Source organism: Quercus lobata, chromosome 6 (assembly GCF_001633185.2).
Source record: "Quercus lobata isolate SW786 chromosome 6, ValleyOak3.0 Primary Assembly, whole genome shotgun sequence".
In the NCBI taxonomy this organism is placed as follows: domain Eukaryota; kingdom Viridiplantae; phylum Streptophyta; class Magnoliopsida; order Fagales; family Fagaceae; genus Quercus; species Quercus lobata.
In genome coordinates, this window is record NC_044909.1 from 25,417,408 (window position 1) to 25,435,303 (window position 17,896).

Below are 17,896 nucleotides of genomic sequence, written 5' to 3' on the forward strand. Positions count from 1 at the left end.
GGTTACGGTGTTGGTGGCGGATTGATTTTGGGTTGAGGTTTGATTTTTGTGGTTGGGTTCGTGGGTTGATCAGAGTGATTTTGGGTTAGGGTTGTGGATGGGTATGGGTTATGGTGTTGGTGGCGGATTGATTTTGGGTTGGGGTTTGATTTTTGTGGTTGGGTTCGTGGGTTGATCGGAGTGGCTTTGGGTGCTGGTTATGGATACGGGTTACGGTGTTGGTGGCGGATTGATTTTGGGTTGGGGTTCACGGTGATGGAAGGTAGGTGGGTGAGTGGGTTTTGGTTGATGGTGGATATGGTTTGTGGTGGTGGTGGCTAGTGGTGGGTTGATTTTGGGTTGGGGTTTACGGTGGTGGCAGGTGGGTGGGTGAGTGGGTTTTGGTTTATGGTGGTTGGGGTTGAGGTTGTGGGTGGTGGTGGTGGCTATGGCGGCTATGGTTGTGGTCGTGGCTGTGGCTGTGGTGACAGTGGGTGTGGGTAGTAATGCTTCAGCGATGGAGATGGGTGAGAGGCTTGGTGAAGCTTCAGCGATGGTGTTTGGGTCTGAAGAGAGGAGAGCAAACGGAGAAACAGAGAAGGAAGAGAGAGAAGATTTCGTGGGAAAAACATAATAAAATATTATTATTTTTTTATAATACTGTGAACAGTACAATTCTATGTTTAGAATTGTATTGTAGCAGTATTGCAAAAAAATTTGCAATAGTGCTGTATACCATTCTCTAATGCAGATGGTTTTGGGGTTAAAAATGCTAAATTTCCTATACCACATAATTGTATAATAGGAATGCCTATTCATTCTCATTTAATATTTGGCACAAATACAAGTGTCTACTTTATACAAGGGCATCATTGTATCTTTATTATTATACAATAGGAATACCAACTTGATATGACACCATTGTTCTCATTTATCAATAAGAGTACTTTTTTTACCACAAGGATAAGAGTACCTTTTTTACCACAAGGATAAACTTTTACACTCTTAGGCCAAAAAATATTTTTTTATCTCAATTCTCAAGATAATTTATATAGTTGAAATTAATAAACTATTTTATGAGTCCCAAATAATATTTCCCAAAACATTTTTTTGTCCATATTCCTCAATTTCAATACCCCCACTATTTGAGAAAATTTAAATGAAAAACGTGCCACATAAAATTCTTAATTATTTAAAGGCACATGAACTCTTCTCAATATAAAGTTCTTCAAAATAGAAACACCATAATTTGTGGGGTTTATAAAAATTCATGAGATTTAACAATTTCACATAAACACTTTTTTTTTTTTTTAAATGACATTTGAACGTTGGTTCTTCCTCATCAAATCAAAAAATAAGAGTCTTGTATATCTTCCCATATTTAAAACGTCTAAACATTTGAAAAGATAATGTTTATAAGGCATTTAGTCAATACTATTTATTTCGGCCATGACTAACACTAGAAAAACCAAATAGTGAAAATCACAGAATTGTAGATAAAATTTTCCATCACATGCCTGGAATTAGAGAGAGAATTATGGATATGATATTTTATATTTTATTCATAATTTTACACATGAATAAAAATATTACTTATGATGCATAAAGTCTTTTTAAATTCATGGTACTACACAGCAATCAGATAGTAATTTTTTATACGACTTTAACAATCACATAAAATGCATTGTGATACATATTAGTAAGTATCCGAAGATATTATATGTCATGCATAAAAATTGACATAAGGCCCAAATTATATTATTATGTATATACACATGTTTAGGCCATAGCAATTTTAGGTGTCTGCATACAAAATTTTATTTTTATATGGTAGCAATATATCGAATAGAATAAGAGATACTTTACCCCCAAACTCATAATTTCCTGCCTCTTAGATTGCCTTTCAATTGAGAGCTTGTTGAGATTTCCGACACTGAACTCCAAGGCTCTTGAATTGAATCTCCACGAAATTGTTATTCCATTGCCACCATTCCATGTGCCAACATAAACAATTTATCAATACATATATAACCAATGAATTTAAAGAAAAATCAAGAAGGATTTTTTTATTCATGGACAATAAATATATATGTAATGAATTCTCCATTTTATCAAATATATATATATATATATATATATATAACAATAATATATATAATCACATCATACATACCGCAAACATTAAACATCATCTCGAATTGTTGTTCCTAAGAACAATAATTGAAAAATAAATTGAATTTCATTACATTCAACATATCATATAAATGATTAAAATTCACATAAATTAGATTTACCATAAAATTAGTGAATAGTGGAAAGATATTATCTTGATGATGCTTTAAAGTAATTTCATAACAATAAGTAATTTACTGTCAATTCATATATATTTTTAGATTGCGGGGTTCAGGCGTGGACCATGTCACTGTCTTGAGATGATACACGCATTTACGAGGTTTCCGGTGTAGTAGACTAAAACATTGTGCGTGCCACCTAAGGGATACAACAATCCAGTCACCTTCGCTACTTATCCTTACAAGCCTACATCGCTTGTAGGATAAGAAGCTCTCAATATAGTACCTTCTTTTGCCCAGAAATAGTGTAGTAGGGATATATATATATGTTTTTAAGCAAAGAAAACAAACAAATAAAATATAGGCTAAATTACATAGTTGGTCCCACCAAATGTTAATTTGATCTCTAACCTTTCAATTGTGTCAATTTGTTGAATAGAAAAATTTGATGTATTAAACTGAATAATAAAAAATTGATTTTTCCTTTCATATCAACTGTCAACTGTATAGCCATGCCAGACTTTTTTTTTTTATATAATAATAAATAAAAAAAACCCAAGCCTCTATTCCCATGTGAATTTTAAAGTTCGGAGAAATTTCTAAAACCCCAAATTTCTTCTCCTTTCTTAACTTCATCTGAGATGTTAATCTAACGTACGAAATATAAGTTAATGTTCTTTTAAAATGAAGGCGTAAATGCATTTTTAATTCCTACATTTTGACTTTTTTCCATTTTAGTTCCTACATTTTAATTTTACCACTTTTAATCCCTAAACCAATTAACGCGTGTTAGTTTTGTCCTTTCCGTCAATCAATCGACGGAAATAGCTGTGGTGGCTGCCGGATGAATTGAAAAATTATAAAAAAATGCCACATCACCCATGACACATCAGCATATAAATTTAAAAAAATTAATTTATTAATTTTAACTAAATAATAAAAATAAATACAGAATTAAAAACTAAAATTCACATGAATTAAGATTGTTCTTCATCTTCTTCAGATTGTTCTTCATTTTACAACTTGTTCTTCATATTCTTCCCAAATCAAACCCAACAACCAAGAACTCAAACCCATCACAAGAACACAAACCCAGCAACCCAAGAACTCAAACCCAGATCACTAGGACATAAATGAAAACAAGAGAAAAAACCCAAATTCAACACCTCAGAGATCCTCAAACCCAGCATCATCAGATCTGACACAATCAACATCGAATTCTCAGCAAATCAAACCCATAAACCCAGTTAACAAACCAACCCAGATTAAACCCAAATCAAGAAACCAATCACAACAAACCCAGATCAACCCAATCAAACACAATCAAACTCAAACCAACACAATCAAACCCAGATCCCACCACCAATGACCGACACAATCAAGCCACCACCACCACCCCACCGATCAAAAACATTTCTTCATAACATGAACTTTAGCTCAAAAACCCACAAAAATTCCAGAACATGACCACTACTGCCATTGAAAAAGTCACCAAACCATCGATCAGTCAACAAACCCACGCCAAGACGGTGGCCGAGATCGGCGAGCTCCATTGTGGCCAAGACTGGGACGAAGGCCGAGATCGACGAGCTCCATTGTGGCCAAGACAGTGGCCGAGACCGAGAAAATCAGATCGCAAAGGCAGTCTCTCTCTCTATCTCTCTTTGTCTTCTTCGAAGAGAGTCTTTAGTCTTAAGAAATTTGAAACAAACAACAGTAACAACAGCTTTTACATTTTCCAGAGAGTGTTGACACAAAAATGGAGGAAGAGAACAAATAGTTACTGAATGATGAGAAAGACAAAGAAGCAGTAAAACCGAAACCACAAATAGAAGAAGAAAAAGAAGCAAAATCGGAAGCACCGAAAAAAGCCAGTGGCGCCGGTGGTGGTGGCGGAGGAGAAGGAGGGTTGGGGTTTCTCTACTCTCTTTGTTTTCTCAGATCTCCAAAAGGACGCTGAAGAAATCTCTGATAATGTACAGAATTAAAAACTAATTCATGTGAATTTTAGTTTTTAATTCTGTTTTTATTTTTATTATTTAGTTAAAATTAATAAATTAATTTTTTAAATTTATATGCTGATGTGTCATGGGTGATGTGGCATTTTTTATAATATTTTAAATCCTCCGGCAACCACCTTAGCTATTTCCGTTAGTTGACTGACAGAAAGGACGAAAATAACACCCGTTAATTGGTTTAGGGACTAAAAGTAGTAAAATTAAAAGGTAGGGACCAAATTTTTTTTTAAAAAAGTCAAAATGTAGGGACTAAAAGTGCATTTACGCCTAAAATGAATTGTAACTTCCTCAAATTTATAATTTATTTCTTCTCTCTTCGATATCTGTAGCTACATAAAACCATTAAATCTAAAGGCAGAGCTTCACAATCATGTCTTAGAGCATTAAAAAACAAGAACATATTTCTAGGCAAAGGAAGAAACTAGTGGTGACCATGTAAAGCTTGCTGCCTTTGCTTCCCAATAGAAGCAAATCCTTGGCTTTGTCCAAAGCAGGGGTGGAGCCAGGAATTTTTGTTTGGGGGGGCCAAGTTGCAACTCTAATATATTTATCAAGACAACCCCACATACACACACATACGCTTTTTTATTATATATACACTTTTTTATTTGATATGTTATATACATACACACACCAAACAACAACATAAAGAACTTAGTAATTTCAATCAAAATTATGTTTGGTGGTGATCTTACATAAATAAAATTCATTTTTACTATTTTTATAGTGAAATTCTTAAAAAATTTCATTTTCGATACAAATTATCAAATTTTATACTAAAGTAAGTAAAAAATCTTTTGTAGGGATTAGGGCCCAAAATAATGTATTGGGCCTTAGGTCTTGTCCGAGGACACTAACAAGTCCGAGGAGGAGCAAATAACTATTAAATGATTCCCAGTAAAAGTTTTATAAGTGGGAGATGAAGGGAAGGAGATCCGAGAAAGAATTCCTCATCGGATACGACGAATGTAGTCCAAGTATGTACTCTAACAATAGAAATGTGCCCCATGAACATGTGAGAGGGAAGGAAACTCAAAATATATAAGGAAAAGTTGCTACCTCCACATTAAATGCACTGCAGCTACTTTTCTGGCCGCATTAATGTGGAGAGGACCTTTGAACAGTGTTGGCTACCACAACTCACAGAAGGCTGAAAGGGGTGTCTGATGGGATGGGCACTTAAGTAGGGACTCAGATGATTAATAAGTGTAGGGTCAAGATGATCAGAAAGGAGCAATATAATGTGGGAGGACCCCCATGAGAAGGGGATCAGAAAAATAGAGAGGGAACACTATAGCAATCTAAACTGTCTTAGTATCCAACTGTGATCAATATATAATAATTGTGGCATTCTCGGACTGAAAGTCGATTGACATCAATACCTCTTATTTGTGCTTGATTGCCATTTAATCCAATACTAGCTGTTGTCCAATTCATTAGGACCTAGTTCTTTGACCCATTCTCTACAAATTCATTGTATTGGGTTCATTGGACCAAGACTCCATACATTTTGGGCTTGGGCCTCAAATTCTTAGCCCTACAATTGGCGCCATCTGTAGGAAGAACTTGTACCTCAGCGAGTGCAACGGTTAAACATGGTGGGATCAGGTCCATACCAGGCAGGTCCACACCGAACAGAGCCTGCAAGTTCTCAACGGCAGGACAACTTTCTTAACCTTGAACAGAAAAGAGATCGGGACAAACATCGAGAGGGTATAAGTAGAGACTCAGATGATCAACAAGTATAGGGTTAAGATGATCAGAAAGGAGCTATATAATGTGGGAGAACCCCCATGAGAAGGGGATCGAAAAAATAGAGAGAGAACACTGTAGCAATCTAAACTGTCTTAGTATCCAACTGTGATCAATATATAATAATCGTGGCCTTCTCGGATTGAAAGTCCATTGACATCAATACCTCTTATTTGTGATTGATTGCCATTTAATCCAATACTAGCCGTTGTCCAATTCATTAGAACCTAGTTCTTTGACCCATTCTCTACAAATTCATTGTATTGGGCTTATTGGACCAAGACTCCATACATTTGGGCTTGGGCCTCAAATTCTTAGCCCTACAATTGGCGCCGTCTGTGGGAAGAACTTGTACCTTAAACATGGTGGGATCAGGTCCACACCAGGCAGGTCCACACCGAACAGAGCCTGCAGGTTCTCAACGGCAGGACAACTTTCTTAACCTTGAATGGGAAAGAGATCAGGACAAACATCGAGAGGGTAGTGTACGTACTACCCATACAAGCAAAAGCCATTCTAAGATGAGAAGTCATGTATCCCAAAAACAGGATGATAATAAAGCCCTACAACAGGAGATTGACAACTTAAAAAGGAAACTACGTCATGCGCAGCGGAAGCGTTCCCCTTCCAGTTTAGACACTAGTGATGAAGGGGATGACAATTATAGGCAAAGGTCAAGAACTCCACCAAGTGAGACATTTTCTTGTGAGGAAGAGCACCACCATAAACGTAGCCACAGAAGTCCGTCCCGTAAAGGTCTAGTGAACGATGCCATGAGTAAGGCCTTGGATCGAATCTCCAAGTCACCCTTCACACACAAGATAGAAGGGGCTAAGCTTCCTCGGCGATTCTATCAACCTACTTTCACTATGTACAACGGTCAAACGGATCCCGTAGAGCATATAAGCCAATTTAACCAGAGGATGGCCGTCCACTCCAAAGATGAGGCTTTGATGTGCAAAGTATTTCCGTCCAGCTTGGGACCGATGGCGATGAGATGGTTTGATGGCCTCAGGCTAAACTCCATAGATTCCTTTAAGCAGTTGACCCAGGCCTTTGGCTCTCGCTTCATCACGAGTAGCAGGGTTCCTCGGCCATTGGATTCCCTTCTGTCTTTGTCCATGCGAGAAGGGAAGACCCTAAAAGCCTATTCGGACAGGTATTGGGAGATGTATAATGAGATAGAAGGTAACTATGACGACGTTGCTATCAACACTTTCAAGAGTGGCCTCCCAACTGAGCATGGTTTAAGAAAATCCCTAATAGGAAAGCCTGTCACTAGCCGCGCCAACTTATGGACCGGATCGACAAGTATAAAAGGGTTGAAGAGGACTAGCAGCTGGGAAAAGGTAAAGCAAAGGTTGTCTCTCAGGAGAGGAGGGACTTCAGGTCGGACTGATTTAATAACAACGACCGACAGAGGATAGACTTTGCAGGGTAATTCGGATCTGTTGACGCACAGGCAGTTAATGCTGTGTTCCGAGATCCGGTACATCAGGTTTTGGAGAAAATCAAGAATGAACCGTTCTTCAAATGGCCAAATAAGATAGCAGGAGACCCCATGAAGCGCAACTAAAACCTGTATTGCCAATACCACCAAGAACCGGGGCACACCACTGAGGACTGCAGGAACTTGAAGAACCATTTGGACCAGTTGGTCCGAGAGGGAAAATTAAGACACCTCCTACATCATTCCAGTGGTCGACAAGGACAGGTGAATACTGAGACCCGGAGAGACACCTTCTTAAGTCCTCCAATAGGCACGATAAATGTCATCCTTACCGCTCTGGGAAGGACCAGCTCTTGTCCTTCCAGAGTAATGTCTGTGGCTTGGCTTCCCACTGAACATGACGATCGGGAGTCCAAAAAGGCCAAGAAGATAGCCTCACCCGTGCTGGGCTTCTCGGATGAAGATAAGGTTGGAACCATCCAACCCCATGATGATGCTCTGGTTGTCATGCTCAGGATTGGAAGATATGATGTGAAGAGAGTGCTAATAGATCAGGGCAACGCTGTGGAAGTAATGTATCTCGACCTGTACAAGGGGTTGAACTTAAAACCCGAGGACTTAATGGTGTACGATTCCCCTCTGGTAAGCTTTGAGGGGAAGACCATTACTTCAAGGGGCCAGATCAGACTACCCATACAAACAGGTTCAGACGTGGTGGAGGTGAATTTCATTGTAGTTGACGTTTATTCACCTTACACGACCATTGTAGCTAGACCTTGGCTTTATGTCCTAGGAGCTGTCTCTTCTACCCTGCACTAGAAGGTGAGTACCTGTCGGAGGGCCAGGTCAAAGAGATTATGGGGAATCAGACCATGGCCAGACAGTGCATGGTGGTTGCCATCTCACGCCAACCCAATGTTGAGCCCTCGATCTCTGCTGAAAAGGGCTTATAGCAATCAGCAACCCCGGCATTGCCCGGTAGTGAATCAGCCGAGAAGGCAAAATGCGAGGATCTAGAAAAGGTTTCTGTTGGCATTGATCCAGAAAAGTTCTTTCAAGTCAGCTCGGAACTACCTCCCTAAGAGAAAAAAGAGCTAATTGGTTTTCTCAGAGAAAACATGGACGTGTTTGTGTGGGACGCCTACTAGGCCCCAGGGGTTGATCCGAGCTTCATCTGCTACCACCTAAACGTTAACCCATCCGTTACTCCTAAGAAACAACCACCCCGGCGTTCGTCGAAGGAGCATGCCAACATTGTTAGGGATGAGGTGATGAAGCTTAAGAAAGCAGGGGCAATCAAAGAAGTTTTTTACCCTAGTGGTTGACAAACACTGTAGTGGTGAAGAAGAAGAGCGGAAAGTGGCGAGTCTGTGTAGACTTCACGGATCTGAATAAAGCTTGCCCAAAAGATCCATTCCTTATGCCCCAGATAGATCAGTTGGTACACGCGATCACTGGCCATCCTCGGATGAGCTTCTTAGATGCCTTCCAAGGATATCATCAGATACCCCTGGCCACAAACGAACAAGAAAAGACAGTTTTTGTCACTCCCATTGGAAACTACCATTACAAGGTGATGCCTTTTGGTTTGAAAAATGCAGGATCCACCTACCAGAGAATGATGACCAGAATGTTTGAGCCGCAGCTAGGTAAGAGCATTGAAATATATATAGATGACATAGTGGTAAAGAGTAAAGTGGGGTTCGAACATGTGAGAGACCTTGGCGACATCTTTGAAATTCTGAGGAGACACAAGCTACGTCTCAACGCGTCCAAATGTTCATTTAGGGTAGGATCAGGAAAATTCTTGGGCTATATGGTGACCCACAAGGGAATTGAGGTCAGTCTCGATCAAATTAGGGCTGTCAACAGCTTGCAGCCACCTCGGAATCCCAAGGAGGTCTAAAAGCTTACCGACATGATTGCTGCCTTAAACCGTTTTATTTCTCGATCGGCGGATAGGTGTAGACCTTTCTTCCTCTTATTGAATAAATGAAAGGGATTTGAATGAACTGAAGAATGTGGTTTGGCCTTCCAACAACTTAAAGAGTATCTGTCTCGGCCACCAATCATGTCCAGTCCTGAGGCCGACGAAATCTTGTTCGCCTACATGCTGTGGCTCCTCATGCAGTAAGCCTAGTGCTGATATGAACGGACAACGACATATAACGACCAGTCTATTACGTGAGCAAATCATTGCATGAAGTCGAGATTCGCTACCTACCACTAGAAAAGGCCATCCTAGCGGTAGTTCAAGATACACGAAAGCTTCCCCATTACTTCCAGGCACACACAGTTATTGTTCTAACCCAACTCCTACTCAGGTCCATACTTTGAAATGCTGATTATACAGGGAGAGTTGCTAAGTGGGACACGATTCTAGGGGCTTTTGACATCAAGTACATGCCTCGTACCTCCGTGAAAGGCCAAGTCCTCACAGATTTGGTGGCTGAATTTGTTGAACCCTCGCTAGAAGAAGAAGCATGGGCGCAAGACATGGATGAAAAATCAGTTGGTGCAATCTCTCTACAAGGGCCCACATGCTGGAAAGTATATGTTGATGGCGCAGCAAACCAAAGGGGCTCTGGAGTGGGGCTAGTTTTGGTTTCCCCTGAAAGGATTATCATAAAAAAGTCACTGAGACTGGGCTTCTCGGCCACGAATAATGAGGCTGAATATGAAGTCCTGCTAGAAGGAATGTCCATGGTTCAGAAACTGGGCGGAAAAGCAGTAAACATGTTCTCGGACTCAAGACTGGTCATTGGCCAAGTAAATGGGGAGTTAGAAGCAAGAGACGAAAGAATGCAAGAATACTTAGACCAAGCTAAATGCCTACGATCACGTTTCGATTCTTTTAGCTTACTGCACATCCCTAGGAGTGGAAACACACATGCCGACTCTTTGGCCATGCTTGCCACCTCCTTGGCTCAATTTTTACCTTAGGTCATCCTTGTTGAAGATTTATACAAACTCTCAGTGACGAAAAGAGAAGTGATCCATGTCCACCACGTCAGAGTGGGACTTAGCTGGATGGACCCTTTGGTACTATTTCTAAAAGAAGACATCTTGCCCGAAGAGAAGAACGAAGCTAACAAGATACGAAGAAACGCTTCTCGGTTCTGGCTATCCGAGGACCAGAAGCTGTATAAACGCTTCTCTTCTGGACCATACTTGCTTTACGTACACCCTGAGGCCTCAGAACTAATCCTGGAGGAATTACACGAAAGAATTTGTGGAAGCCATACAGGAGGCATGTCCTTATCTCATAGGGCCATCACCCAAGGCTGCTGGTGGTCAAACACGCAGAAAGAAGCACACGAATACGTGAAGAAGTGCGACTAGTGTTAGAGTTTTACACCAAACATACATCAACCAGGAGGGATCCTCAATCCACTGTCCAACCCTTGGCCGTTCGCTCAGTGGGGCTTGGATATCGTCGGGCCCTTTCCCAAGGCAGTAGGGAACAAAAGGTATCTGCTCGTCGGCACTGACTACTTTACTAAATGGGTTGAACCTGAACCACTAGTGAATATCATAGATGTAGACATTAAAAAGTTTGTCTGGAAAAACATTGTTACCCGGTTCAGGGTCCCTTACTCCCTCATCTCGGACAATGGTCTCCAGTTTGATAGTAAGGCTTTCAGGAGGTACTGTTGCGAACTAGGAATTATGAATAGATATTCTATCCCAACCTACCCCCAGGGGAATGGGCAAGCCGAGGCTACTAACAAAGTCATAGTGAACGGACTTAAGAAGAGGTTAGACGACGCGAAGGGAAGATGGGTGGAAAAAATGCCACATGTTCTATGGACGTATCGAACCACACTCTACAGATCAACAGGAGAGGCCCCCTTTTCGATGACTTATGGGGCTGAGGCCGTTATTCCTCTAGAAACGGGCTTTCCAACACTAAAAACCAACTCATTCTGTTCGAGCAGCAACAACGAGCTGCTAGAGAAAAGTTTAGACCTCATTGAAGAAAGAAGGGAAAGTGCAATGGTCCAACTGGCGTACTACCGACACAAACTTAAGCAAGGATATGATATCAAAGTAAAGCTGAGGCCACTAGTGCTTGGGGACTTAGTGTTGAGGAAAGTTCTGGGCAATGCTAAGATCCCAGCATGGGGAAAGCTGGGACTAAACTAGGAAGGACCATATTGCATCACCTCAGTAGCTGGTATTGGGGCATATTTTCTAGAAGATTTAGATGAGCATGTAATTCCACGCCCTTGGAATGTAAACAACCTGAAAAGGTACTATTATTAATGAAAATTTCCTTTCTCAATAAGTTTTTCTGTTGTATAAGGGCATCGTGCTTATTGTCTCTCAATCTACTCAAGTATTAAACAGAACCTAAGTCCTGCATGGCTCCTCGGACCACGGGCTTAGGGGAAATTAATAGCTTTTGACATCTACTTAAGTATTAAACAGAACCTAAGTTCTGCATGGCTCCTCGGACCATAGGCTTAGGGGAAATTAATTGCTTTAGACATTTACTCAAGTGTTAAACAGAACCTAAGCCCTGCATGACTCCTCTAACCATAGGCTTAAGGGAAATTAACAACTTTTGACATCAATCCAAGTATTAAACAGAACCTAAGTCTTGCATGGCTCTTCGGACCACAAGCTTAGGGGAAATTAATTGCTTTAGACATTACTCGAGTGTTAAACAGAACCTAAGCCCTGCATGGCTCCTCCGACCACAAGCTTAGGGGAAATTAACAACTTTTGACATCAATCCAAGTATTAAACAGAACCTAAGTCTTGCATGGCTCCTCTGACCACAGGTTTAGGGGAAATTAATTGCTTTAGACATTTACTCGAGTGTTAAACAGAACCTAAGCCCTGCATGGCTCCTCTGATCACAGGCTTAGGAGAAATTAACAACTTTTGACATCAATCCAAGTGTTAAACAGAACCTAAGTTTTACATGGCTCTTCGGACCATAGGCTTGAGGAAAATTAACTACTTCTGATGACTGCTCAAATAACAAACAGATCTTAAAATGTGTCAGATCTTTCGAACCACATATGGGGATGAAACTAATACTCAAAGGCATACACGTAAATGTTTAAACAGGACTTAAAGCCAAAACAGACCCAAGGCAAATTTAAACTTGTATTTATGCATAATTTACAAACTGTAATTTAAACTTGTATAAGTCTATGCATGTTAGTCTTCATTACCTCAGATTCCATTCATAACTTTACTCTTGACATTTAGTGAGATTATCAAACAACGCATTATTGTAAATTTTAATTGAAGGCACATTAACATCAGTTCAAAGCTATGTAATAAAAATTTAAGTTACATAAAGCAAAAGAACAAAAGATGAAATGAAGAACATTCTCATTGAAAGTGATAAAGATAAGTACATTTTACGCATGGACATAGTGTCCTTTTAAAAAAAAAAAAGAGAAAATAAAAATATACATATTTTTACTACAAAAGGAGTTACAAAAGAAATCCTAAGGGCTAAGCTTCAGCAGGAGGGGCAGGAGGATCTTCATTTTGGCTTGGCTGAGAAGAGGGAACATCCTAGGCCTGGGGGTTAGCTCCCTGAGTCTCGACCTCTGCATCCTTTTCCTTGATAGCATCCTTTGACTTTATAGAGAGCTTTTTCCCTTTGCCTTTGCCTTTACCCTTCTCCCCTTTAGCCCCCTGGCCTTGGTCAATGGCTTGGCTGGATCCCTTCGTAATTTCAGCCAAAGGGAGGGCATCTGGGATAGCCAAAGGCTGCTCGGAAGATTCTGGGGTGTGAGCAGGAGGAGAAGAGACAGAAGCAGGGACTTCTCGAATTTCTGGATGGTAGTAAACACTTTCAGGCAACCTCCAAACAGAATCTGTAGGGACACTAGCAACGCTCAGGGCCTTGTCCCATGTCACGCTGCAGTAGTCCCTGCACACCTCTGATAGCTCCTCGGTAAGCCGTACTTGCGTTTCCTCCACACCAAGTTGGTAGGAAGCTCTTTTCTCAGCCTCGGTTGCCTCCCTGGCAACTGAGCTTCTTCCTTGGCTTTTTGCAACATGGCTTTAAGATCTAAAACTAGCTACCTCTCGTGGCCAGGTCTATCTTAGTCACGTGCAGCTTCTGGTATTGATCCTCAGCTTGCCTCTCTGCGGTCTTTAGACCGGCTTTAGCACTTGCATGAGCTGAGTTTGCCTCTTTTAGCTTCTCAGCTAGTTCATATTGTTCCTGCTTAATAGCCCCCAGTGATTTCTCAATCTCGGCGCGAGAGAGGGCCTCAGCATTGGCCTGCTTACGAGCGTCACGGTACCACTCCTCGGCCACAAAAATTTGTTGAGTAATCTGTCCAAAGATCATGAAAACAGTATGAGTCAAAAACAAAGTACGATTTAGCATTTATGATCGTAAAGGGACAAACCGCCTTACCATATCAAGGTCCCTCTTTAGGGACAAGAAAAGATCATTCTGTGAGAAGCACCTGTAAGCGTCCATATCTCTGGAGAGGAGTATGGGCTACTCCAGGGCTTCAACTATGTATCCGGCCCGGCCCTTCTGGTATTCTCGGATTGAGGCATTCCAAGGAATTGGTGCCCCATCCACCTCAAGCCGAGGGCTCCATGTGCGCGGTGTCATGCGCACTTCAGCCCTATTCTGCTCCTCCTAGCTATCCACGGACTGTGACCTCTTGTCCCGAGGCTCTTAGGTCACTTTTTGATGCTTTGTCCCCTTTCGAGGACCCACCTCGCCTTCCTTGAGCATCTCGGCTGACCTTTTCTTCTTCAAATCGGGGTTAGGCTTTAAGCCGAGGTCGGTAGGGACTTGCGGAGGGGGAGGGGGAAGATTGGAGGGAGCCTAGGACTTAGGGGTTGCCTTAGACGTTGACTCCTTACCCCTAGCGGCCATGAGTTCTCTTAGACTCTTATTACCCTTGTTCAAGGCCATACTGTCTTCCTCTTCGTCGGAGGAGTTATCGGGGTAGGCAATTACAAGAACGGGAGTGCGAACGCCGGAATTCCTGTCTGACTCACCTTCGGTGTCTAAGAGGTTAATTAAAGGAGCCCTCGGATTGTTTTCTTCGAAATGGAATTTGTCTATCTCCTCCTTTAATGAAAGGCGAGATGAGCCAATCTCCTCTTTAGGAAATGCTGCTATTTCAGGAAGGTTTTGTGGAGGTGGTTGTGCAGCTGGTGGAAGGTTTTGTGGAATTGGCAAGGTAACCGAGGGAAGATCCCTTTGAGCTAAAAATCCTGGCTTAGAGACGTCGATCTAAGCTAACCTTGAACACTCGGCTCTTATTGCTTGGCCTATATCCTGGAAGGTGCGGGACAGAGGCTCGTAATCCAAGATCAGGTGAGCGGCTTGCAGTTGTCCATCCTCGCTTACAAAAATCTCTGACCTAAGAAGGTAATTAAGAGCCTGGATGTTAGTATGACTGAGCCGCGGAGCAACGTGAGTTTTATCTGCAAAACATCTAAGAAGGAAATAATGGTCAGATCGCCAAAAAGAATATTTTCTACCAAAAGAAGATGAAGTGTTAAGTAAAAAGAGTAAAGCTAAAAGGCTAAGTCCCCTTCCAAAGGGACTGATCCTAAAGGTACCACACCTGGATCTCCTATCTGAGTTGGACAATGAAGACCTTCATTCCCTTCCCCTGAGGCAATCAAGTAGTCATCCTTCATACCCTTATTGGACTTGGGGAGACAGGATATTAGCCTGACGATCTCAGACCAGGATTTGAGGTAGTAACCCGCACTGGCAAGCTTGTGTCACTCGTACATGTGAACCACATCGTGCCACGTGAGCCCTAAGCCCATTTGCTCGCTCAGGGCATCTACGCAGCCCAAGACCTTAAATAGGTTGGGGGCGCACTGGTAGGGGGTCAATCTATGATTAATCAAGTAGTCCCTGGTTATCCTACCCATGGGAAGCGTCATTCCTCCCTCTATGAAAGCAATCATGGGAATGATTACTTAACCCACATCCTTATCAGTTAGTACTCGGTCCGGGGGGCAATATTCTAAAACCACCCCCTGTGGAATACAGTACTTAGCCCTAAAGCCCTCCATACCGGCCGGTGTGTCTACTAAATGCTTGAATCTAGCCATCTAGATAAACTAAGAGGCTGAGGAGAAAGGCCGAGAAGAAAAAGGGTAATATAAAGAAATGAAGACTTATGAGTACTCCTATGAAAATCTTTGAAACTTACAGAGATTTTTTCGAAAGAAAACTTCTTACTGGAAATGACTATGGAAACTCAAGAGTTTGGTGCGTTTTATGAAGACTGGGCATTAGAGTTCTCTGAAGTTCTTGAAGATTCATAAAAAAGAGAGGAAAAGGAGGTTCCTTCAAGGCTTTATATAGAAGGAGAAGATGGAAGGGAGTACTCCTGCTCAAAATACTAGAAGAAACGTCAGCCATTGGATCTACGATTCGCCGTTGGATGCGAGGGACACAAAGTTGCCTGGAGTAATTAATAGCGCCTCGTAGACTACGAAGCGTCAGAAACAATCATGAGGCATATAAAACTACACTCTCACACGTGTGAATCAAAAATCAATTGATCTTATCTCTTAAAAATCAAAACCCCACTTTTTCTCCTTGGATGAGAGGGAAAAATCTAAATTTTGATGGGCTATTGTAGGGACTAGGGCCCAAAATAATGTATTGGCCTTGGGCCTTATCTGAGGACACTAACAAGTCCTAGGAGGAGCAAATAACTATTAAATGATTCACAGTAAAAGTCTCATAAGCGAGAGATGAAGGGAAGGAGATCCGAGGAGGAATTCCTCCTTGGATACGACGAATGTAGTCCAAGTATGTACTCTAGCAATAGAAACGTGCCCCATGAACATGTGAGAGGGAAGGAAACTCAAAATATCTAAGGAAAAGCTGCTACCACCGCATTAAATGCACTGCAGCTACTTTTCTTGCCACGTTAATTTGGAGAGGACCTTTGAACAATACTGCCTTGGCTACCACAACTCACAAAAGGTTGAAAGGAGTGTCTGATGAGATGGGTCCTTAAATAGGGACTCAGATGATCAACAAGTGTAGGGTCAAGATGATCAGAAAGGAGTTATATAATTTAGGAGAACCCCCATGAGAAAGGGATCGGAAAAATAGAAAGAGAACATTGTAGCAATCTAAACTGTCTTAGTATTCAACTGTTATCAATATACAATAATTGTGGCCTCCTCGGACTGAAAGTCCATTGACATCAATACCTCTTATTTGTGCTTGATTGCCATTTAATCCAATACTAGTCGTTGTCTAATTCATTAGGACCTAATTCTTTGACCCATTCTCTACAAATTCATTGTATTGGGCTCATTGGACCAAGACACCATACATTTTGGGCTTGGGCCTCAAATTCTTAGCCCTACATCTTTCAATTGAACTAATGAAATTTTCAAAAACGTGAATGATTCAAAACATGGAGGAATAGCTTCAAACATATTTGAAGCTATCTTGCTCTAACCCATTATGTAGTAACTAAAGAGGCATTTCATGTATAGTTTTAGTGACAATATTTTTTTAATGAGTCAATGACTTGTTAATTGCCACATAACTGGTTGAAAAAGATATAGATTCAAATATGTTTGGTGCCAAACTTTATCAAATATTTAACAGATATAAAAGCATATTTTACAATAAAAAATATAATTATGAAAAATAATGTTATGTCTCTATAATTATTAGACCATTTTTTTTTAAGAGCATAATTGGATTAAATTAAATATTTGGGGGGGCCAAATCTTATTTTTTAGACTAAATTTTAAAAATATTAAAATAATTATATATATATATATATATATATATAAATTTCAAAATTTTGGGGGGGCCATGGCACCCCCACCCTTACACATAGCTACGCCCTTGGTCCAAAGCTTCGTTGAAAAAAAAAAATGAGAGCCTTAACGATATCTTTGAAGATTTTGACTTTGATCTCTTCCAAATCTTTAAACAAAGGCTTCAAGAGCCTTAATCTCCTGTTGAGATCGTGACATTGCCTCCTGAAAATGCATCTGAAGTCTTGAGATCTCGAAGATCAAGTCCACAGCATTGATGAGATTCCCGAGTAGGAGTAGCTTTGCTTGGTGCCATTTTTTTGTTTTCTAAGTTGTAAAATACTAAGATAGACTTGTAATTTAGGTTTAGCACAATATAGAGTGCATATTGAGGTGGTAGTGAGATTGAGGGTGAGGGAGAGGGAGGTTATAATGACACGAGAGAGAAACCAGAGATTTCAGAATAAACTTTAACACACATGGGAACAAAAATTTAGGCTTTTTAATTTTTTTATTATTTAAAATTTGACATGGCTATACACTTAGGCATTGATGTGTAGGGAAAATTAATTTTTTATTATTTCATTTAATACGTCAGATTTTTCCATTCAAGAAATAATGACAAGGATTAAATTGACATGACACTAAAA

The 17,896-nt window shown here is 40.7% G+C and overlaps 1 protein-coding gene across 1 annotated transcript; it reads left to right on the forward strand.

Moving 5' to 3' along the window:
- Window positions 1-7,026: 7,026 nt before the first annotated feature.
- LOC115950033 lies at window positions 7,027-7,616 on the forward strand. The gene is made up of 2 exons (XM_031067285.1): window positions 7,027-7,389; window positions 7,503-7,616. The coding sequence occupies exons 1-2, from the start codon at window positions 7,027-7,029 to the stop codon at window positions 7,614-7,616; spliced, it is 477 nt and encodes a 158-aa protein (XP_030923145.1).
- The last annotated feature ends 10,280 nt before the right edge of the window (window positions 7,617-17,896 follow it).